The sequence below is a fragment of the Neolamprologus brichardi genome, chromosome 19 (assembly GCF_056152115.1).
Source record: "Neolamprologus brichardi isolate AB-2024 chromosome 19, ASM5615211v1, whole genome shotgun sequence".
NCBI lineage: Eukaryota > Metazoa > Chordata > Actinopteri > Cichliformes > Cichlidae > Neolamprologus > Neolamprologus brichardi.
Window position 1 is genome coordinate 8,380,013 of NC_142122.1, and position 24,765 is coordinate 8,404,777.

Below are 24,765 nucleotides of genomic sequence, written 5' to 3' on the forward strand. Positions count from 1 at the left end.
GAATATAACACATGCAACTGAAAGAATACATGCAACAACAAATCCTTAAACACTGATAAACAGAAACATGGAACTAATAATCATCATCATCATCACCACCACAAGCCCTACAAGAGAATAAGAAAACAATCCATAATGCAAAAACACACCAAAATAACTGAAACACAGATTCGTCATAAAACCCAACAAAGCACCAGAGAAACATAAAGAACAATCCATCATTCAAAAATAAAGCAAGACATAAAAAACTCAAAATGCTGGGTCAATCCGACCCAGAACCGTGACAGCGGCAGTCATACAGACAACTGGACGGTCCAAAAGTTGGCCTACCTATTACTGGCTGAGGTTTTAGTAGAGTTGTGGCTGAACCACATAAAAATATATTATTAATTTTAATCTCCGCGATCAATTATAATGTTATGTTGGAATGTTGTTAAAGAGGGTCAAAAATGTTTCAAACCAGTTTGTTTTGCAGATTCTGTATAGCAGCTTTAATATAGGGAGAACACAACTTCCAGATTGTATGAGTAAAATCATTTTTTTTCTCTTTGTCAGTTTAATAGTTTCTGTTTTGCCTGTCACTGTTCCCTGTCTGTTTTCTTACCTGGTTCTTCCTGACCTTGTACTTTCTCCTCACATACACCTCTTTCCCCTCTTCCTCTTTGGACTGACAATCATACACAAATAGATTGCATTCAATTAGATGAAAAATTACATTAATATGAAAAAAATACTATTAAGATCACTAACAAAAAGTCCTCTCTCAGTTTACTTTCAACCAAAAGGAAAATAACCAAACCACATGAACATCTAATAAAAGATATAAATATTGAAACACTGATCCAACATTATTCTTGATTGACGGATCATTTGATTTTACACTTTTACCTGAATGTGGCTCAGGACAATTTTAAGTTTTAGGTTTTAAATAGGCTGTATACATTTCAATGAGAGCAACAGGACGGTCAAATGTCGCTGATTTTACTACAGTGTAGGACAGATTGTAGGGTGTAGGATGTAGCAAACATCGCCGGAAAACAAGTTTCTTTTACACCCAGGTTACCTGGTGTAATGTTTTTCAGCTAAAAAGAAACATGGTCTGACTCCTACCTAACTATATAAAGAGTAACTGAAGGTTAAATGCAGCTTTTGGGAGGGGGGAGGGGGGGGGGGGTGGTATCTATACTTTTGTTGTTAAAATGTTATGTCTCAACAAAGTACTGTATGCTTTTTATATTTTTAGCAGTGTGTCACACAAACAGCAAATATTGTCAAAAAAAGTAAGAAATCTTTGGGGGTGCTTTGATTCACTTTTGGGGGTGCTGAAGCTGGGCGCTGATGCTGGGTCAGACTTTGGACAGTGTTTGAGTAATGAAAGCAATCAAGCCAACAGTCACCCTGACCTGTCAGTCTGGAGTTGTTTACTGCCAGCTCTAGCAATGCCCTTCCCTAACTCACAATGAAGTGGTCAATACAATTAGCACCTTTGGTGAGGTGGCCAGTCCGGCCGGTCCACTTACGCGGCTACAACACAAGCTGCAGAATTAGGACTTGTCACTTCCCAGTCCACTGAGTTTTATTTCAGGCATCTCGATATTCATGTCAGACATGTGTGGAGACGTTAGGCCAGGGCTTCTGTAGAATAATAAAGAATAGATGTTCACCTAAAACACACATATTATAATATGCAACAAAGCTATGTTGTTGTAGTTGATTTGGCACAAAAGTTTTCCTTTTTTTTGGCATATGTTACATTTGATTTAAGTAGTATTAATTTTTAATTCTGCCATTTTTTCATGTACGTAAACCAGATAAATATGCAGCATTAAACTATTATACTCAAGTGAAACTCACTTGAATGTCCCTTGTAACATTCAAAAATGATGGAATCTTATTTAAAATTATATAAAGTAACAAATCTTTGGATTATTGACGTTAATTAAATTAGCAGCAATCCAGACCAAAGCAGTAAAATACATCTGATAGAAAGCAGTAAGTCACGTTTGGAGACATCACTATTGAACCTGGTGCGGTTTCTGTTGTGGAGTTCTGCTTATAATCAGATGTTTTTCAAGTTTACTTCGCAGGAATGAAAGCTTTAGCAGCAAGGTAGAGAGAACAGAAAGGTAGGTTTTATGCAGTCTTGTGAAAATCTGAGTACACCTCAAGAATTCAAGAACTTACAGAACCATCTTTAGCAGCATTCACTTAATATCAGCTTTACAGTAACTTGGCTTATCAGTATCTCACATCATCACCACAGTATTCCAGTCTTTGGGGGTCTGGACTTGTGACTGTGCCATTACACACTTAGATTATTTTATTTTTCACCCACTCTGTTGTAAATTTGCTGTCGTGCTTGGGATCATTGTCCAGTTGCATGACCCAGTTTGCTCCAAATTCTAGGTGTTGGACTGATGGCATCACATTTGACTCCAGAATATTTTAGTATACAGAGAAATTTGTGGTCGACTCAATAACTGAGCGCCCAGGTCCTATGGATGCAAAACAAGCCAAATGATCAGCCCTTTCACCAACGTGCTGACTGTTGGTATGAGGTGTTAGTGCTGATATTCTGTGTTTGGTTTTATTAAATGTGGCATTTTCACCTTGGTCTCATCTTTTCCAGAGGTCTTTGTGTTTGCTCAGATGCAGCTATGCAAACCAAAACCCTGCAGCCAGATGTTTTAGAGGGAAGAGTTTTTTCTTGGCAATACTTGAAAACGAGCCATACCTGTTCAGACTTTTTTGTAATTGCATTGTCATAAACTTTAACACTGAACATGCTAACCGAGGCCTGTAGAATGTGCAATGTAGGTCTTGGGGTTTGTTTGTTTTTTTGCACAGTCTGACTTCAGGGTGAATTTCCAGGCACATCCATTCCTGAGAAGATTCTAGCACCTCTGCTTTTATAGAGATGGTGAGACTAGCTGATAATAAATTAATCAAGAAGCACTTGGCTACTTACCCTCTTAATTCCTGTTTAAGCAGCAAGGGTGCACTTAGTTTTCACAGGACGGCACTTTTACACTGCTGAGACAACAAAGGCTAATTTTCACCTTTAGCCTCTGGTTTGATTATCCAATAATCACTGTTTTACAGATTTAGGAAAAAACTTAATGGATACTGATTACCTGTACTAGTGACTTGTCAATCTCAGGGTACCCATGCACTAATTCGTACCCTGATTAATAGTCTATTTTGCACAAAATAGAAGCTTAATCTGCAAAACGAATAAACCTGCTGTACTAAAATTTGACTAGAAAGTACCAACTGCAACCAGCTGGGAAGGTTTTACTCTTGCATTACATCAAAGTGGCTGTAGAGTCAATTTCTCATAGACTTCTATGCAATCAGACTCATAGCATGTTCCAAAAATGTCAAAGGCAAATGTCAAGTTTGTTCATTCTGACAGTCCAAAAATACAAAGATATATATTTACAACAAAAAAGGTCACATCTTCACATTATATGCATTTTTGCTTTTAAAAGACTAATTAACAAGTCTTTTGAGCGCTAGTTGCAAATAAAATTGGCCAAACGAATTAATCTAGCTTTGTATGGTAAGTAGATGCAAATTAATAATCATACCCAAACAGTCTGCTTCCTGACATCTAAAGCCATCATAAAGTTGGCCAGTTGGAGTCAAGACGTGATAATAATTGATATGTTCAGGAAGAAAGGAAGGACAGAGGAAACAATAAGCTACTTTAATGTTTCAGGAAAAACATCAGTATATGAGCAAAGGGGATGGAGGAGGGGTGGAGCATCCCGGGTACACTTGAAAGTGTGGGACCTTCAAATGACACTGCAAAAAGTGTGCTACAAAGCACTGGCTGGCAGTGTCATCATTCATGTACTGTGGTGTGTTGTGTAGGAGCAAACACTTGAGTGTTTCTTGCATTTGTTTAAAACAGAATCAGGGAGAAAGTATTCCTGGCTTTAGCGTGTTTGTGATGAAAGTATATTATTATCTTCTGCATTTGTTGCATGTGTTAATGCGTTTGTGCGTGCGTGGCTATAGGATTAATTCCCTTCTCCTCCCTGTGGTAATCCATCTCCAACCCTGCCACTTTTCATTCAAATCATGCCCGTCGTTGGGAAATGTGCCACCCGTCAGGCGCCTCGCTCAGAGTGAGCTCTTGTGGCATCTAAGGGCACTTCACATGCTGTTCTTTGAGCTTGGCCGGGTCCTTCTTCCAGATTTCTCTCTCCATCTCACACAGACACACGCACACACATTCATTACCGCCGAATGAGGGGTGAGTCATATTGTGGCGGGACGTTCAGGCCAGATCACCAACGCTAGGACACGTGAAGTTCAAATAGACAATTTAAAATGTTGCTGCAAGTGCCCTCTGAGAATATAAAGACATTTGTGCTGTAGAACATTATCACATTGAATACAAATACATATATAGGAGGTGTTTGATGTGGTATGAGACACTTATGTGTTGCACAAAATTATACTGACATCAGCCTGAGCCAGAAATTAAATGTGATGCTCAACCAAATCTGAAACATCTGCTGTGTGTTTTCTAAATTAATGTCTTGCAAACACAGTTTGCCTTTGGGAGACTAACTAGCAGTAGGAATAGTGTGTGTAGAAAGAAGAAAAAAGTAACATTAGCATTGGCCATGGTTGTAGGCTTTGGTAGCAGTTTTAGCTGTGAGTGGCACTGTAGTTAACAGTGAATATGTAAAAGTTGTAGAGGTAATTTCATATTGTCAATCAATTTGTTGGAAGAAAATCCAACAAGCTAACCTCCTGCTAAGGTCTTACTCTGTTAAACTGTGTAAATCCTCTTTTTCATGGATGCCATGTAGTTAAACTAACATGCGGGACAATAGCCACACTGAACATTTTATTGGAGATGGAAGCATTGGGGTCGTTTTTAACTCTCAGTGATGCCACAGTCTTTGTTTGAGTTTGCACCCAGAAATAGCTAAAGACATCCAACTTAAGAGGTGAGTTACAGCTAGACACCATTTGATTAGAAGCTAATTCAAAACGTTTGGGAACCATTTCAGATTATTTCAGTTGTGACCAGCTTTCCAGCCGTCGACATTTTCCTGTACTTCTCTGGGTTTCTGAAGATACCTGCATCTAAAATGTTTTCCTCACGAGCTTTGTGTGTAAAGGGAAAAAGTTGTCTTCATTAAAGAAGCAAGACTAAGTGTATGTGTGGATGAGGCCTTTACATGTGACCACAATACTGTAATATTAAAGCCAGACTAAATTGTTTAAAATGGCATCTCTTTGAGATTTGCTTTACTTCCATAACCACTAGACTAACCACTAGAGACCACGTGATGCTCCACACAGTCTCCTCCATGTCATCATCCTATGAATAATATCTGCTTTTTCCTACGTGATAGAACCAAGAGCATACCACTTGTGAACTTGACGCTCATTACGTTCCCTTTGCTGAGGTCACGGGCTGCATAAATCTCTACGACTCAATGAATTTCATGTACCTGCTCTTTGTCTTGCATTAAAAGTCAAGCTTATCATCCCTTTGTTAGCAGCCAACCTGTATTTGACCTCAAATGAATCGCCTGCTTTCAGTGTGTCAAGAAAAAGAGTTATTTGCCTCCTCAGAAAAGTGAAATGGAAAGCCAGAGGCAGCGCTGGATTAGCACCATGGGAAATGAAAGGCCACCTCCATCTCTGTAAATAGCACTGTTCTTATGTTGCAAGTATAGGCTCAGTAGGCTCATCCTTTTTTCAGAAGGACACTAAGAGAGCATATTCTCAATCAAGGGCAATGTGCCACTTTGCAGTTTGATCCTGATCTGCACCTAATCTGATCGCACATCAATGGAATTATGGAAATATGTAGATAGATTTACATGAAAAATCCAGGTGTTATAGAACATAGAATGGATAAAAAGATGTTTAAATATTTAGATTTGAGAAAGTGTTAATCTGTAGTGCTCTTTTATCAATAGTTTTATAGTAATTGTGCAGTTTGTAGTAAGCATGTATGATAGGTTGTACTTGTTACAGAGGTGGACAATAGGGACAAAATTGCTGTGTATGCAATTTCAAAACAGGAAATGTCTTGCATTTTTCAAAATCTATGCATTCATCTGTTTTCTGGTCTCCACTCCATTAAGTGTTTGAGTCATAAGGCCAAAGAAGCCCAGACCTCCCTCTCCTGAGCCATTTTTCCCAGCTCATCCAGGGGGGACACCAATAAATTCCCAAGAGTTATTCTCCCCGGGGCCTCCTCCCCTTCACTTAGGAGGCGCCCAAGAGGCATCCTGATCAGATACCTGAACCAACCCAACTGGTTCGTTCAATGTGGAGGAGATAAGATGAATGACCGAACTCCTTCATCCTATCTCGCAGAGCTGAGCCACCCTGCAGAGGAAGCTTGTTTCTGCTGCTTGTAATCATGATCTCTGCCCACAGCTCATGGTAATAGTTAAAGGTAGGAATGTAGATTCACTTGTAAATTAACAGTGCTTTCACACTTTGCTCGCTCTGTACCTCAACAGGCCAGTACAGCAACCGCATCACTGCAGATACTCAAACTCCTCCATTTAGGGGAGCAATTTGTTCCTGACCCGGAGTGGGGCACTCCATCGTTTTACAGCTGAGAACAATGGACTCAGACTTGGAGGCGCTAACTCTCATTCCATCCACTTTACACTTGGCTGGGAACCAATAGCCCACACAAAAATAGACACATTTTGAAGCATATCATGTTTTATATTACTATTAACATTATATTGGTCAATAATTCCAATAAACACCCATAAAAATACTCTAATATCTTAAAAAAATGCTAATTGATCACTGTGAAGTTAAAATGAGACAGTTTTGTCTTCTAATCAATGAAACTAGTCAGAGATTAAAGTGACAGTTAATATTAAGGGTTGAATCTCTCGTCAGATTTACCCATTTCTTCAATCTAGATTATAATCTAACTCCTTTGCAGGGTCAAACACAATCTTTCCCTGGTTGCTCCCCTGCAGGGACCTGATGTCTTTTCAAAGGCTTGAAGTGCTCAATCCTGAGCCTGGAGGAGGTCTAAATGACTGGTATTGAATCAATTAGCTGCCTAATTGGGCTGAGATAAAGACTCACTTTCCTTATCACCAGCCCCACCAGCCATTACGGATGGCACTGGGGATCTCCCAATGGATGTGCCAGTATGTCAGAATGAAGCTGTTAATGTTTTTTGGCAATCTCATAGTAATCCAGGAAATCTGAGGAAAAGGATGTGTACTGTACGCGCACCACAACTATACATTGTATGACTACTTATTATGAACTTATTATGAATTAATATGTATTTTATTAAAGTTTTGAGGAAGTAAAGTAGCACAGCATAACAGATTCTGGATTATGTTGTTCAGCGTAAATTATTTATATTTTACGTCAGTTCAATTTGTCTGGATGACAGGTGGCCTGTGGCGGGTATTTCCATAAAATACCTTCCTGTTCATTTCTCTTTTGTGTTTTTGTGTTAAGCTCTTTTAGATTAAAAAACAAAACAAAACAGGAGACTTATACTGTAGCATGGTTAGGTTTGCATAGGTGCGTGATCTGGATTACTCTGAACAACCATTTATGTGATTGTGCAGTGGAACCTCCCACGGCACCACGAGCATGTAAGGACACATTCCCTTCATGGTATCCTCTGAGAAAGGTGGATTAAATATTCCTACAGTTTAACAGGTGTGCAGAGAACCGACGGCTGCAGTCCGTACAAGAACGCACAGGAAATGGTAATCAGAAAATCCATGGATTAGATGCCATTTACTGATCAAATGACACATTTTATGTGGGTCAGTATAGGCCTGAAATGTAGTTTAATAAGGGCTTATGCTATCATATGCATCATTACACAACATAACCTCCCACAAAGCCTTCCATTATTACCTTAGCTAATGACACACAAGAGCCACTAATCTACTAATACCTGCCATTTTAGCTGTCTCCCGGTGCGTTTGCCATCAGTTTTCCAGAGGCTCATCAAGCTCTGCCCTTGTTTCCACGAATGATGGCAGAAACAGCAAGACCTTGGTGAGTGAGCGATGGGGAACAGCTGTCGCTCCCTGCAGGAGCAGCAACCTCACCACCTGTTGGCAAACAATTCAGGGATGTGACCCTAGGACCTCAGTCTGTTTTCTTAATGAAGCTAAGTTTAGGAAAAAAAGAAAAGTGGGTGCCAGAGATGGATGAACACTGAAAATTACAGTAAGATTTATAACATCAAGCAATGTTCAGGCTTCAAATTGAAGTATTTAAGGTGAGTTTTGCCTCACTACATGATCCTCAACACCTTCTGTTTGCTTTCCTACTGAGAATTTAATTTAAAAGATCAGCTTAGTTCCTGTACATAACGTTTGAAAATGCACAAGGCATATCTCGGGAAAAAAAACCCAAAAAAACCCCGAGTAAACTGGACAAAAGAGAAAAAAAGAAGTTGCAGGCCTAAAAATCTGCAGCTGATAAACATTATGTGAAACTGATGTCCTGAAGAAATAGGAACAAATCTGCCTGGCACAAGACCTGAGAGATGCATCTGGACCTTCAGTTGATCCACCTCCTGTTCACTGGAGCCTCATCAGAAATGCTGTAAGTGGAAGGGGGACTGTCCAGAAGCCATGCTTAATGGAAAAACAGGGAGAAAAGGCTGAGGTTAGACTCAGCCAGGTGTAAATATGGTGGAGGCAGCATTTCAGCCAGTGGTGTAGTGGACTTGGAAAATGTACGCAGAAATGTACCATCAAATTTTGATTCGCCATGAAGTACTGTCTGAAAACTACTTTAGAAGAAGAAAACAAAACAAAAGGTAGCCAACATCTAAAGAAGAGCTTTGAATGTCCTTCAAGAAGCTCGGAGAGCTATTCCTGAAAGCTACTTAAAGAAATGACAGAACTCTTTCCTAAGGGAGTTCAGGCTGTGTTGAAGAATAAGGGTCATCATACCAAACATTCACCTTCAAGTTTTTTAGATTCTACATACTCTGTTTTTCTTTCATATACTCCTTATTTTTGCATACATTTTGATAAATAGCTGCACCTATTTCCAGTTTTACTGAAAAAAATATAAAGAAATGAGGTGTGGGTTTACACAAAGACTAAGGAAACATGTACTGCAACTTACAAAAATAACAGTTTATACCTAATCTGTGTGATAGCTATAGTGCATGAAAAATAATTTGTTATTTTTTATGGACTCTTTAGATTCTTTTTTTAGACTGGGAGCAGGGCTTTCTGCAACATAGTTGCTTTTTGTGTGTGCTAAGCTAATCAGCCAGTGAAAGTGACTTTATATTTATCAAATAAGACTGTGTTGATCAGTGTTTCGCTTTAAGTTACAATGTATTCGACAGCTTTGCAGAAATGGCATTACCACAGAGACCGCTGACACAATAAACAATGCACAAAAACAAAGTGAGACAATAGATTTGACCAGTTTTTTTTGAAATGGAGCTACTAAATAACTCTTTTGTGCCCTGAATTAAAAATAAAGACGGTCTTCATTGAAACACTGCGCAGTGATTAATTAAATAGTATGGGAGCACAGCAGTAGGCTTTGACTATTGATCATTATCTTGGCTTAAACTGTCAGATTTCAGATTTACTATACGAGTTAACACAGCAGTCCTTCAACAAAATGATAATGAGCTGCAATTTGGACTTGATGCTTTGTGTAGTCTGGTGATTTGTGGTGTGACTGATGTTTAATAAGAGTGTAAAAGGTGCATATCAAGCTCGTTCCCAGCTCCATATTTTTATTCTTTGCTAGAGTAATTGTGCAGATTCTATAATAACTAGTCTGTATTTATCTGACAATGGGACTTGGTGCAGCTGCTGAGTTTAACCTCTCCCTTTAAGCTAGTTTTATAATAAATTTTTGCTCTTGAGTTTTAGCTCATAGTTATGACAGAAAATAGGAAAAAAGAAGGATAGGTCCACTTTATTAATAATAATAATAGCCCATGGACTACAGTATATAAAACTGTGCTTTCAGCATTGTGCTGCAGTTCTTTCTCATAATCAGTACCTTGACATTTGAGCAATGAAATCAGCCTCGAGAACACCTCTTATATCTCTGATGTGCTATTTTCTCTTGTCTTAATTGCTGGAGATCTGCTTTGCACATTGCACATCTGTCTTATGAATTGCATCAGTCCTGGTGGGGGTTTAACAGTTTGACCTCCCCCTGTCTAAAATCATTTAAATCCCTTCTCTGTTGTCAGCAAAGTCTCTTGGTTTGTTCTCAGCTCATTTTCAAAGCATGCAAGGCTCTCTTTGAATACACATGACAAATTAATATTGAAATCTGGGAGGGATTACTTTAGTATGTCGAGAGACTTCTGAAATTAGAATCGTGTGACACTGATACTAATTCCCATGCAAGAAATGGATTTAAGTAAAGATTATTATGTAATCATAAAATACGCCCTAGAGACTGTGTGTCACAGGTGCACTGCAGGAAGTGAATCTGGATGCTCCTTTGTTGGTGTATGTGGAAGAATAACAGTGTTTGCTTGTAAGAAATGTGTTTCTGCTTTTCTTTCAAATAGACACATGTAGACATGTCTGCTAAAACACCTGGTCACAAACCTATTACACTGTGATTTCCTTTCCCCTTATCTTTCGCATTCCAGGCAAAGCCTATGTATTGCAATGGGTTTGGAATTTGTGGTCAGGGATATAGGCAGATGGGTGTTCACCTCCCAGCCTGCTCCACCAGCCATGGCACAAATGTCACGACTCAGAGGGCCTTCGGTTTCCTCAGTACCACAGAGAAATCACACTGGCATGGATGAATAGATTTAATTCAAATGGGAGTCCAGTGCTATTCATGCATTCGCAGACCCTGACTTCATTAAAGCTCCACTTCTTTCTCGGGTCACTGAGGGGATTGTCAGAGGAAGGGTGTGACATGATAATGAAGGTTATGTAGAGTTAATGTACTGTCTATATAACTGGGATACCTTCGACACAGAAAATTGTCAATTAAAAGCTGAAAACTGGAGCTATCAAAGTTTTGATCAATAAAGATTCATAAAAAAAACACATCTGCTTTGGCAGACGTAAACAGATATTTAGTTGGTTCATCTGTTTATAGTGCAGCCAAGCAAACTCAAGTTTTGTAAAGAAAGTTAATAATAAGCATTTCACTTGAGTTCTTGGCTCTTCAGACGCTTCACAAGGTGCCTTGTTTCCTAATGTGTGCATAAAATGCCCACAAAATCATCATTACCATAAAATGTATGTACGTGTCCACCAGCTTGGTTTGTTCTGACCTCCATTCTAAACTGACAGGTCTTTGATTGCTATCTACAATTTGCATAGTGCCACGAAGACAGCCGTGAAGTTGTTAAGAGAGAAACTGGCTGCTAATGCCAAAAATAAAGAAAAAAAGCAAGAATTTCGGCATCCAAAATAACTTAAATTGAGCTGGTACATGTTGGAGCTTAGTGAGAAGAATAAGAAGGAAGCTGCTGGAAGACAACGACCACCTTGCAGCTCACCGTTGCTAGAAAAGTGGTGAAAAGGCCACCTATTAAAATATGTTTTTTAAAAAGGGCACAATAGCAAGCTAAACCTTTAGCGTACGCCGCTTTTGTCAAACCTTTGTGCTCTTTGTCTTTGGACCAGAGCACTTGCAAAAAATGCAGATTCAGAGGCCCCAGCAGACTCGCAGGTACCAACCCAGAACCTTCATGCTCTGCGGTGACACTGATAACCACCACACCAGAGTCCCACCTCTCCGTTTTCTGTGTTTGGATTTGAGGCCTGTTTATTCTAAATCCAGCACAGTAACAGCTAAATCCACCAGTAACAGCAGAGGAGGTATTACAGAATGACGGAATGACTATTGCAGAGAATAAAGATTTCAAAACAGTGTCAGAATTTGCATCGAGTCCACAAAAAGTTTTTCAGACAGCTTTAATGGTATGATGGCAGCAATCATTTTCCAAGAACAGTCGCCACTTATTTTAAAAGGCAGATGTCTTCTTTTACAGTTTCCTTCCATTACAGTGAAGAAATGCATGATTATTTTCCCCTTCTGCTAGCGCCAAGCTAACTGTCACAGCAGCATTGATTGTATCAACATGTAATTAAATGGTAATTCATTGATGCAGTGTTATTGTGGGAAGCACTGCATGAGCAGTCCCTTTAATTATCTCTGATTGTGATTATAACCTTGCATATTTTCACTGCGAATCTTTATCTTTATGTACATTGTTTGCCCAACTTTGCATGAATCAAGACAATAGTGGAAGTGCAGTGTATGCTTACAGCACCGCCTTCCAAGTGGAAAGGTCAGAGCTGAGTTTCTCTGCTGTGATTACTGTGGTTTTGTACAGTAGTTAGTGTAGGATGTGAGATGCTGTGTTGGTGATTTAGCGTGTCTTTACTCTTTCTTCAAGGACGGAGGCTTGGAGCAGGTTTACCTCAGCCATCACTGCTGCTCAATTCCTACCCATGTTTACTCAGCGTCATGCTCGGCAGATAGGAGGGCTACAGGGGCAGCCATGCACAGGGAATGACAATAGAAGGATGCCATATTGCTATCAAATTAGATTCATCCTTCTGCTTTGAATTGTCATGCTTTTAAACAAATATGTTTCATTCCGTCAGCACGATATGATTTATGATGTGATCTTTTCCCCTTCCACATTGGGGTTGCGGTTGAAGGACGGGACCTGTCACTTAGCAAATGACACAGGCATTTACGTCAAAATGCCCCACATGCCTTCAGTGCATCTCCCTGCCAGCGGTGGCCTCGCTGCAGAGTCACAGCGAGAATGTTGTCTAGTAACGGTTACCATGGATGCCACACTCTGTCAGGGGCTTGGGTGTAATGGATTTAAATTGAACTGTTGAGTTTGGAGCTGGGAGAGGCAAAGGGGGAAAGGCGGAGGAGGAGGGGGATAGAAGCAGAGGGAGGAGGAAGCAGACAGAAATAGTCTAAGCATAAATAAAAAAAGACAGAGAGGTGGAGAGAGACAGACACAGTCAACCAAAGATACAATGAGACGCGGAGGCAAGACGGCGAGGGGCGGGGGTCGCTCTGAAAGCCCTCGCCATCTGTGATGAGGAGCTGGAAGAGCGGTAATTGTTCCTGAGAGGTGTGTGGAGGGGCTGTTCTCAGCACATAGATATGGATGAGCTGCACTGCTACCTGCCATGCCAGTGGCACACTACAGTGTCAGGCCTGTCTTAACACACGGGGGGACCGGCAAGGGCACCGGCTTCAGTGTGGGCCCTCATTAAAGTCTGTGTCGCTGATGACCTTCTTATGTTGCCCCTACCCTCCCGAAAACCAAGCTCACCCCTCACTGACACACCTAACAGGAGGTGCAGCTCATGTGCTTTTTCTTGCATTAGTGAAGGTCCCTCCCTTTAATGCTAGATGGCTCCCAGTAGTCACTTGACTTCTGATTTGATTTATTTTGACTAAACCAGTTTATTTTGGGGCATGTCAGCAGTCACCTCGGAGGTGTGAGGAGCACGTGTGTGGTTGTGTGTCCATGCTGCTATGTATAGTACCCTCCCTAAAAAAGAAAGAATGATTTCTTTTTCCTTGACCAAATTCAGCTGAGGAAAGCGCTTAAACCAGATTTCACTGTTGCAGCTACACTGTAGCTTTCATTTTCATTTCAACCCAAATACTGTTACAAAATTGTATCATCAAACCAGCCATAAATTTACAGGAATGTAAACAATAGAAAATTTGATCCCTATTGGTCTAAAAGTGAGTAAAGTGAGTGAAATGTAGGTCTACATGTATGCAGAAGCTGTTAGGCTAACTATTTGAAATCTTTACAGGTGACTTAGATTACCATTTAATAGTTATTTAATAGGCAGTGAGAGCTGCTGTGATGTGTGGTTTGAAGATGGTGGCACTGACAAAAACACAGGACGCAGAGCTGGAGGTGGCGAAGTTGAACATATGAAGCTTTTCATTGGGAGTGACCAGGATGGACATCAGGTTATAAAGTCTGGTGACAAGGTCGAGATGGTTCGGACATGTGAAGAGGAGAGACCGTGGATTGACTGGACAAATGATGTTGAAAATGAAGTTACTATCTGGGAGGAGAAAAGTAAGACCACAGAGGAGGTTTATGTTTGAAGGAGGACATGCAGCTTGTTGGTGTGACAGAAGAGGATGAAAGCAAATGATCCACTGTAGCAATCAGGCACAGGAAGTTAAAGAAGAGGAGTGTGTCATCCGTGTCATCTAGAGATTTTTCACTTGTTCCACTGTAAGATTTTGAGTTTTTGCAGTGTACCATAAATGCATAAAATGATGCAGAAATTAGGAGTTTTTTTCTCTTGACAAGATTACTTGCCTGTAAAAATTCAGTATTTCTAGATTCAATCTCAGTTGTCTAAGAAACTGTTCTTTTTTGTGTCAACAAATGAGTAACATTGTTGAATCATTTGTTTTAATTGTGTGGTGCCAGCTATTCTGAAAGATGTCTCATTTAGGGACAAAATACACATGTTGAAATATTCATATGCAGGCTGTCTTATATCCAGAGGGTAAAACAACCAAAAAAAAAGTTACTTCCAGTTTAGTGCTTAGTAGAAAAGGCATAATAATGGTGCAGATAATAATGTTGTATATGATAAGTGGATATTGAGGGCTTTAGAAGGACCCCTTGGGCTTTAAAAAGCCGATGAGACGACTTAGTGGCGGCTGCAGCTTTGCCTGTGCGATTGCAAAGGCCAAGCAAGGCAGTTAATCAGCTCTCAGGGTAACATCAGTAAGCACAGTGGCCACAATAGATTAAATCGAGACCCCTCGATTCCCGATGAACTCAGCACATCTCCAACACACAGTCTCCAGAGAGAGAATCCTCAGGTGGATTGCAAACCAATGCATAGTCCTCGCTAAACAGATAAGAACACAATGCAGATGTTTTTGCCAGACTGCAAAAGGTTAAAATCCAGTGTGGACATCGCTAAAACATGATTCATGATTACAAGCTTCTCTGCAACATAGCAGTTGCATCTCAGTTTAACAAAACTTCTCTGTCTCTGTGACTTAGTCATCGGAGTGTGACAGCAACACAGTTTGAACACCCAGTAGCCTGATCTTATCTTAACTACACAGTATTGCTTTGGTGCAATGGTGGAAGACATTCTCAAACCAGTAGCAAAACTACAATTTTAAATAACTCGGTTTAAAGTAAAAATGCTGCTAAACCTGAAGTAAAACTGTTATCAGCAAACATAGAGTATAAAACTATTACAGAAAAGGACTTTGTCAGCGTTCTATTATTTACTATCCTGTTTGACTGTATGATAAATGATTCCTCTTGTATACCATTAATAATATATTTTAGCTGTAATGTAACTACTGCTCTCAGATAGACACAGTAGTGGACATTTTCCCCGAACTATAGTGAAGTTAAAGTAGAAAGAAGCATAAAATAATTTTTGAATTGTACTTCAGCAAACGTCCATTGCAACACTGGCTATAAAGGCAATCGATTTAAGTGATGATTTGTAGAAACGATATCCATCCAGGGTTGCTGGAGCTTGGGCATGGGTGCACCCTCAACAGATCACCAGTCGCAGGGCTAACAATGAGAGACAGACAAGCACACACTCTCACATCAACAGCTACCACCAATTTAAAATAATGAACTAACTTGCATGTCCTTGGGCTTTGGTAGAAAGCTGCAGTAGACCCAGGAAAATACTCAGCCAGGTGGCAGGATTGAACCAGGAACCTGTGAACTGTTAGTTTTAAACTACTGTGTTATTCTATGTAATTACTCAATTTATTATAAATGATCACATACAGCTGTCAGTTACAATGTAGCGGGATAAACTTTCTTTCCACCCGTGCGGAACGCTTGTTTACTTGCAGGTGTAAGTTTGTGCTTATCCTCTGCATGTTGGTGAACTTCAGTGTTTAGTTGTTTGCATGCATATGTGTGTATTCACTGCGCGCGTTTGTGTCGAAGCCTTGGTCTGATGACATTATCAGAGCTGGTAATCTGCTCTGTAATTGCCTGCTGCTGACACGGTAGAGAGGCTGATATGGCTGCAGAATAAACAGAGTGTTAACAAGTAGAGGGAGCTCGTCTCCACTTGATCTGCGTAGCTCAGCGTGAAATTTGGACCGGACAAATCGGGGAGAGAGAAAAACAGAGGCGAGGAATAAGAGATGCATAAAATATGGAGGCAGGATGGAGAAAGGCGAGGAGGATGTGTAGGGAATGAACATAGACAAGAGGTGGTGCTGTTGTAACAGTGGCATTATTTGGCAAAATATAGCCTGTTTTTTAAAATAGTGAATTATACTATCTCTACAAGCAATGGGCAGGTAGTCCTCAAAGCCAGGTCAGAATCAAATAACGTCTGGTGTAAACAAATACAGAATACAGAGTAAAATTGGAGGCCAAGAATGTGTACAGTAGTAGTAACGTTCTGGAGTCAGCTGCAGAATACAAAATCAGCTGAAAGGTGTCGATTGAGATAATAGTTTTTTTCTCCTTGCAAGCAAATAAAGTTTGCTTAGAGTGTTAGTGTTCCACATGGAAATGCACTGTGCATCTTTGAGGTTTAACTAACATGTTTCCTCTGTGTTCATTTCATTTGCTTCACCAGAACATCTTTTCAAAGTTGATTTTTAAACCCACATTAATTACATCCTCTCCTGCTTGTTTAGCGCAATCAGTCAGAGGGATCATGTGAAACCACTGCAGCACAGCAAGTCACACGTCGCGCGTGGGTAGAGACCTCCACACATCGATCAATCCACAGAAGCTCAGAATGGTGCCTTTACAGAGGCAGAAACTGCTACTCTGATATTTCCTGTCAAATTGTTAGCCGCCGCACGATATTAAAAACTATTTTAAGAACGCTCAAGAGTCGTGAAAACCGAAGCAGTCAAAATTATATCAGCGATCCAGGACTCTGTGAGATATCTTTGATGCCAAATATCAGTAAAGCTGGCCAGTAGCTGATCCAGAACCAGAACTCCTTTCTAATAAGTCTTAGAAATTGTTTTCATACATAAAATCAGGAAATTAGTGTACTGGTTCAAACATTTGCCTAACAAATGAAAGATTCATTTCAATCCCGGGAGGAGACATATATCCCTTTGAGGTTGCGTCAGGAAGGGGTTGTGCAAAACACGCAGAGCTATCTGCTATGGTGACCCCCTTTGAATAAGGGAAGAGCTGAATGTAGCTTATGTAAAATCATGAAATTTCTTTTTTACTTACAACAGGAAGATCCAACCTGCATTGAGTTTTACGTAGCCTAGTTTTAATTTAAAAGGAAGTGAAAAAGACAGAAAGACTGTAAAGCCCGGTGACCCTATTTTTTCAGTTAGTTTTACCCTTATAAAAATATAAATGATAGATAAAAAATGACAGTGAAGATGCGTTAAAATCACTAACTTACCTACCAAGTTAATATAGCTAAAGAAAACAAGAAAATAAAGACAGAGGTAGATGTACAAATGAGGCACAGAAAGAAGATGTTAAAGGAAACATTCGAAGGATTGAAGGCAAAGATCCAGAGACAGACAGGAAAAGGCCACAAAGTGATGATAAGGCAGTAATAGCGAGAGGAACAAGACTCTTGTTAATATAAAAAAAACGTCCCAAGCGAAATGCGCCATATGTGCCGATTAGGAGCATCTCTGGTGTGTCCCGAGGCAGACTGTCTGGGGCTTTTTGGGCTTTCCCAAGCAGCCGTTATCTAGAGATGCAGATTAAACCAAATATGAAACCTAGCAACTGATCAGTTCCTCCTACAAATGTTTAAAGAAACAGTTAGGCTTTTTGGGGAAATCCCCATAATTAGTGTTTTCTACCAAGTGAGTACCACTTTAATCATTACTGTACCTATATTAGCAGAAAGAGTGGAATCAGAGAGGAGAAGCTGGCTTTGTTGTATTCACGGTTAACAGAACTCACCTACCAGCATCTCTAATCGTCATATTACATGCTGTGATATGATATAAGATGGATTACACGCAATAAATAGGAAGATGGGAGAACACAAAACTCTTCCTCATTTGTCGTAAACCAGACCACCATCAGCTGCCTGCTGCATGTTATTTAAGCACAGTGTTGTGTGTGGTAGGGTGTGCCAATCTTCTTGCCAATGATTGTATTTGTTTACAGTAATCACTATAATATCTCAAAATTAATGTGCCGACGATTTGTTTATGTCAAAATGTTACTCATAGCGGCATTAATTAGCGCAGCAAGATTAAAAACATGACTTTTCATCCATGAAAGACCTCTATCAGGATGCTCAAGTGAAATCATCCAGCATTCAGTTAAATTATCAGTTCATTCATTCTAGCAGCGTTGCCTGAGAAGATGAAGCATGGTGTGTGCTCAGCATTTTGACTCCCTCCGATTCCACACCGTCAGAAACATGGATACAGCATAACAAGATGATGGACGCGTTACACAGCCTGCATATTGAAACATAATAAAGGCAGCTGAAGCATCCGTCTTTGTCATCTTGTTTCTCTCGCAGGCTGACAATTGTGTGCGTGTGTTTGGTGCAAGCTGAGTAGCGGTGCAGACCGGAGACGGCGGCCACTCAGCTGCAATCCTGAACCATTATTATTTAACGAATCACTCTGAGCTGCAGGAAACACTCAGATTGTCTGCTGAGATTCCTGTGCACCACGTTTTCTCTCACAGTCGCACAGTGTGTGTGTGGAAGTGATGTGCAGTACGGGTGTCGATATCTTCACAAATGCAAATGTGTGCCTTATGAAGACTGATGACTTGTGCTCAGTACAGTAGATAATGTCTCTTCATGATTGGACGATTGCAGGAAACAGATGAACATCACTCAACCCTCCTTTCTTCCCTCTATGTCCACATCTTCAGCCTTCCACTTATCCTTTTTGTCCTATCTGATCGCATTTCTGTGTATGTGTGTGTGTTGAACTGATTTTGCCAATACAGTGATATCAGAGCTCTGTCATAGTCGCATGCAGTCGCAAACGTTTCACATTAAATCACATAAAAGTTAAGTTTGAAGGTGATTGGCCACTTTACACCCTTGTGTCATATTCGTTCTAGCCCTCTATTTAAGATATCTGTTCCTGTTTCTGATATTTTCAACTGCAGGTGTAGTCTGAGGTTTTATTGCCTGAGCATGTCGCTGTATGGTCTCTAGCTTACATCCTGCAGATTGTCTTTATTTATCTGTTTGAACAGTGTGGTTGATGAGACCTAATAATTTTCCTGATCTCCAGTGGCACCATGAGACTGAAGAAATTGGTGAAGTTTTTGCAACAACGATAACATGGATTGCAGATATCCTCCTTAAGATGACTCGTAATAGCTTAGTTCTCTAAAGGAGCTCTGAATTGTCTGAAAATACCCGTGAAGTCCAAGCAAAGTCGTAGAAAAAACTTGAAAAAGTGCAACGCAAACTGGTGACTGAGATTGCCTACCTTCAAAGTAAAAGTCAGCCGACACATTTTAAAAGACGCAACCTTTTGCATTAGGAACAAGCGGCCTCTGTTTCTGGTTTGTCGCACTTTTTCCAGTTTCGCTACCACTCAGAGAGCAGCTGGCGAGTATTTGTAGACAAGTCGGCATGAGTCATGCAAGCTACAGGTGACCACAGCAATCTTAAGCCGGTTTTGTGCCTCACAGTTTGGGAATACACATTTTTCCATGGCAACCAGTGGTTGCCAGGTGGTCGCTGTGTGTTTGGGGCTTTAGCAACCGATTTTCCAGCAACTGCTATGAAACACATTTTTCCCTTCACGACATGTTGTTTGTTAACCTGTGTGAATGGAGCCTTATTCACTTGAACCATGACTGTCACACATGCGAAATGCAGACAAGTTAACATCACATCCAACTGTATGCTTTAGCTTTTCCTTTAAGCTGTGATCTCTTTCTTATTAAGAATCTACAATCCCTTCTTTGCTCCGTAGCCTGTTCTTGCAATCTCTTTCTCCATTTCCATCCATCTTTCTGTATATAGATCAATAGTGCTCATTCTGTACCTCTTCTATCCATCAGAGAACTCATGCATCACTCATCCTAGCTCTGTTAGTACCTTTATCCATCCTTTCAATCCCCGCAAGCATCCATCTGTCCTCCTGTCCATTAGTTCATTCGCTGAGATTTCCATTTTTTCTTTCATATTCCTTATATTAGTTGTCCTTGTTTTGGCTGTGGCCTACGTATTCTTTCCTCCACTCCTTCTCCTTTTTTCAACCTCACATCTTTGGTTGCTCTGTAAATTCTTGCCCTCCCATTTCTGCCAATCCCTCCATTAAACTACTCACTAAATTATTCTTCTTCCTTGCATCCAACAGATTGTTCATCTTTGATCCCATCTTTTTATCCATCCACCCACTCCTTTCATTCCACTCAATAATCCCTGTCTTTCTTTCTTTTTTATCATATCTACTACTCCCTTCATCTGTCTATCCGCATGTAGCAGTTCCTGCCAGTGTTCATCCATCCATCGCTTCAGATTCTGTCCTTTAATACCCCTTGCTTCCTCAATTTCTTTCTCCATCCTTGCTTCCACTGCTACTCTCCTTTTTCCACCAATCGCTCATTTCTATTCTTTTGTTATTGCCTCATAAATCTATTTAGCCATCTCCCATACTTTGCTTGTGCACGCACAAAATTCTCCTTCATTTTGTATCTCTTTCCCCAATCCATACGTACATACATCCACTCCTTCATGTATTCACATACAACACTCCCAGCACAGCCACTTTGTCCTTGGCAACCAGAGTAGCCCCAGTAAGTCAAATGATGATTCTTCCGTAATGAGCTAAAGAGAGAAAAGGCGCCCCATTAGTGTCGTATTGATGCCGGTCTCTGAGTCCAGATGTGTGCAACATCAAGGGGAGGACTCACTGTTTTGTAGCCGGACAGATCTGATGAGGCAGAGCACACAAAAGAGCATGCTGATGATGGCAATTAAACAGAGACACAGATACCCTAGCCCTCCACTTACACATTCACTGTCTACACACACACACAAGCACACTCCTCCACCTCTACAATTACATCTCTTAGGTTAATCTTCCCTATCGCAGTTGTATTCCTGGCAAAATGACAGCACTCTGGCCTGTGAGTGCAGTCAGTACTGCCAGCCCACTGCCTTTAAAACACTCCTGTTTATGTGTCTGATAATAGATTTGTGAGCTTGTTTGCTCCCTTTTTGGCATGACTGTGGGTGCACACGCTGATGGTTGTGCTGAAAATGGCTCAGAAATTATCCACCAAAAGTGAAAAATGATACAGGATGGAGGCTTCCTACACATGTTGACATTCTGGGCATTTTGTTCTTAAAGTAATTGAGCATTTGCACAAATAAACAGCATTTTTTTTTTTTCTTGCATCAGAGTCCAGTATTTTGTCAATCTGTCTAAACCCCCGAGCTCATACTTCATGAGGGCTTCATGGCCTGAGAACATGCATGTCACTATAGCCTTTCATTCACTGGAGGCCCTAGTTATGACTACATGCACATAGCTCATTTTATGTATTTTTATAAACAACTAATAAAAAGAGACCAACTAGCAATGATCTCTGTGTGCATGTTAGACAAAAATGAGCAGTGGCCCTTGCAATCAAAACATGGCTCTTCTGGATTAATAAAACATAAATTTATGTCATGAAAATTGGAACATTTAGATGCAACTAACTTCCTGGTACCATTCCAGATTGCATTATCAGCATCATTATGAACAAAATAATGAGCAAAAACACTTCTTTCCTACCTGGAAATATTTATTTATTTATTATGGGGTCTTTATCTTATAATATAAAACACCTTGAGGCATCTTCATTTGGCATTAGAAGTAAATTGAATTGAATTTTTGTTCACCAAAGACAACATTTGTACTTTCTAGATATCATTCTGGTGTTCAGAACAGTTATTGATGAATTAATACATGCTAGATTTTGAGAAATCCACTTTAACAATGTGTAGTTGTTTTAGTGTATTTTCTCCACCTGAATGTGTGAATGCTAGACGCTCCCTTCTCAGTTTTTTTTTAAATGTCGTCCTATTATTACTTAGTGTGGTGTGGACACCCCACCACATTTGGCTTAAGATCAACACAGCTCGGCGACCACTAATGATAACGAAGCAAGTCACCCATAGCAATTAATGCACTTAGCTTCTAATCATGATTAACTGTGGACTGTATTTGATTTAGGGAGTTGATAAGGTGCCTCTGAACACAAACAGGTCAATTAGTATCATGTCTCAGTGAAAAAGGTTTCCGTAAGCAGCCGGTCCATTCATGTTGGATGTAGACAGCTTAGTTTCTTCCTGCTCGTCGTCCTATTCCTTTTTTAAAGTCTTGTGAAATCTTTGGTTTGTAAATTTAAGGAGAATTTGACCGTGAAGACGTCAAAAGGTAGAGCTGTCACCGTGAACCTCTAGAGGCTGAAAGCCATAGGGACTCTTTTCTCCTTGCTTTTCATTCACTAATGGCATAATTTGTCATGCAATTATATTTCTTGCCAAATTACTTTACAAACCCCCAGTTTTTTTCTTTATGATTTCATTTTTGTTATGGTTTAAACTTTCCCGAGGGCATCTGAGCGTGTCAGTGATCCGCAGCTACGACATGGAGATAAACAACCAGGCAAAGTCAAATCAAAACGTGGGGAAAGGGGAGTGATGTTTCTGAGCAGCTGCGAGAGACATTTTCATCATCGTGTTACAGAATACCACATCTGACTAAGAATATTTCAGCAAGTGCACAAGTGCCTGCTTGTTTATTCTAGGTGAACATATACTGCAGAAGTGTTTTTTTTTTTTTTATCACAGCCTCGTTGTCCTGTGACATTTTTGGATCGGCCCAAAAAGAGATTTAAATACAGATCATAGCTCATAGTTTCAAGTATGTTATTACGAAAATACCCAATAACACTGTGGGCAGTTGAATATAATTGGCTCTGTGTTTTGGATTATGATTAGCTTGTTCACAAAGGTGAAAATTTAGCAGCTGAAAAACCACCTAGTGTTCTCAGCAGTGCGTGGTGACCACAAACAACTAGGTAGAAATGATTGCTGATACTGACGCAGACATGTGCATTACACTTGTATTACCAAGCACCAATTAATGCAGGTTTAAACTGAAAATGACTAAAATGACTAAAATCTTTAAATTCAGGGAATTTTCATGAACTGCTTGTGTTTAGTTTTGAATCTCTGCAGAATCTAAAAGCAGCGTGCAGGCTTTCGTGACACACTCTTTAAAACACTCATTGGGTTTTTAGGCTGGCTGGCAGCTATTCACGACAGGTTGATGCAGGTTTTGTTGTTGTTGTTTCACGGCCCACACCCCCTAACCGAAGCTGCCAAATAAATTCTCGTCATCCTCCCCTCCACCATATTGACAGTAGTGAATCTAGCTTTTACATAATACAGTATTTATAGAAGTGTTACATTTCACGAGTTGCAGATGTCCACAGCAAATGCACTTTTGCAATTGATGCATATATTAACTTGTTTCAGGGGTTAGTATTTACCGTACTATTTCTGTTTATTAAAGGGCTTGTAGAGGAGGAGAGGTCATTAGTAGTTTAGGAGATGAGTGTTCTTGTTAAATATGTGTTCATGTGAAACTGTCATCTCTTTACTCTCAGTTATCTGACCAAAGCTGAGAGTAAAAAACATGAAAGGGGGGGGGGGAGGAGGAAAACTTTCAACAGCTTTGTTGATTTCTAACAGTCGTCGTCCCCCCCCCATGAACATAATAAATGCTTGTAAAAAGCTACAAAGTGCCGTAATCCTTCCTCCTCATCAGCCAATCGAACGTTCGGTTGCACCTCGGGGTCAGTACAAAGTAATTCTCCGAGGCCATCACATTTCTCTCCTTCTTATTAACCATTTTTCTTTCTTGTTTGTTTCTTTGTTGCATTTCCATTGCTCATTGCATTTTCTGTTTTCTCCATGCCTTCCTCCCTCCCCTCTTCCTCCTCCTCTTCCCTCTCTCCTCTCCATCAACAGCCCTGTTGTTAGCGGATGGTAAGTTGTCCATTCCTTCTCTATAAGAATCTCCACTAACATCACCTCTTGTGCGTGCTGTGGTCTTAACATGAGGCCTTAATGATCTGAAATCCAAATCACAACAATTTTTTGTCACCATCAAAGACGTTGAGTCTGAAATGATACCTGAGAGGTTTGGTATAAATAAACTGCATGCCCACGCTCGTGTCCTCTTCTCTTGTCATTGTTACACACAATACATGGCTCCTTTGAAGCGCTCTTCTTCACTTAATGATGGTTTTGCATGCTAATCAGAGGATTATTAATCACAAATCCATAAATTATGTTCTCTAGTCAAGAGCAAGGTACAAACAGTTGATAACAATCAAGATAAAAACCTACAGTCCTGAAATTAGAAATTTAATTACCTCTTTGTGGTTCTGTTATTATTATATTTCCCATCCTTGTCAAGCAAATTGCGTCATGTAGTGGTGCAACACCGTGCCAAGGAATGACTGGATAATGAAATTTTAAACATGAGCAAAAGAAATGCTGTCAGGAGTTGAGGGTACACACTGTCTTGGATGTGTAATTGATTTAGCTTAAAAGTGTGTGTGTGTGTGTGTGTGTGTGTGTGTGTGTGTGTGTGTGTGTGTGTGTGTGTGTGTGTGTGTGCAGGCACTCATGCACTGGTATATTATGCATGCCCGTGTGTGTGCACTTGCAAAAGCGCCCTCCTATCAAGGGGACTTGCCTGTGATCGTTAATGGCAATGTTAATATTTAATGGTAAGCATGTTGTCAGC

The 24,765-nt window shown here is 40.2% G+C and overlaps 1 protein-coding gene across 2 annotated transcripts in view; it reads left to right on the plus strand.

Moving 5' to 3' along the window:
- Positions 1-24,765, plus strand: part of slc8a3 (solute carrier family 8 member 3) — a 126,266-nt gene that overhangs the window by 88,622 nt on the left and 12,879 nt on the right. The window contains exon 4 of one of the 2 annotated variants that reach the window (XM_035911137.2): positions 23,982-23,999. The exons of the other annotated variant lie outside the window; for it this stretch is intronic. Within the exon in view, the coding sequence (XP_035767030.1) occupies positions 23,982-23,999 (18 nt within the window). The remainder of the gene's footprint in view (positions 1-23,981; positions 24,000-24,765) is intronic. 2 annotated transcript variants of the gene reach the window in all.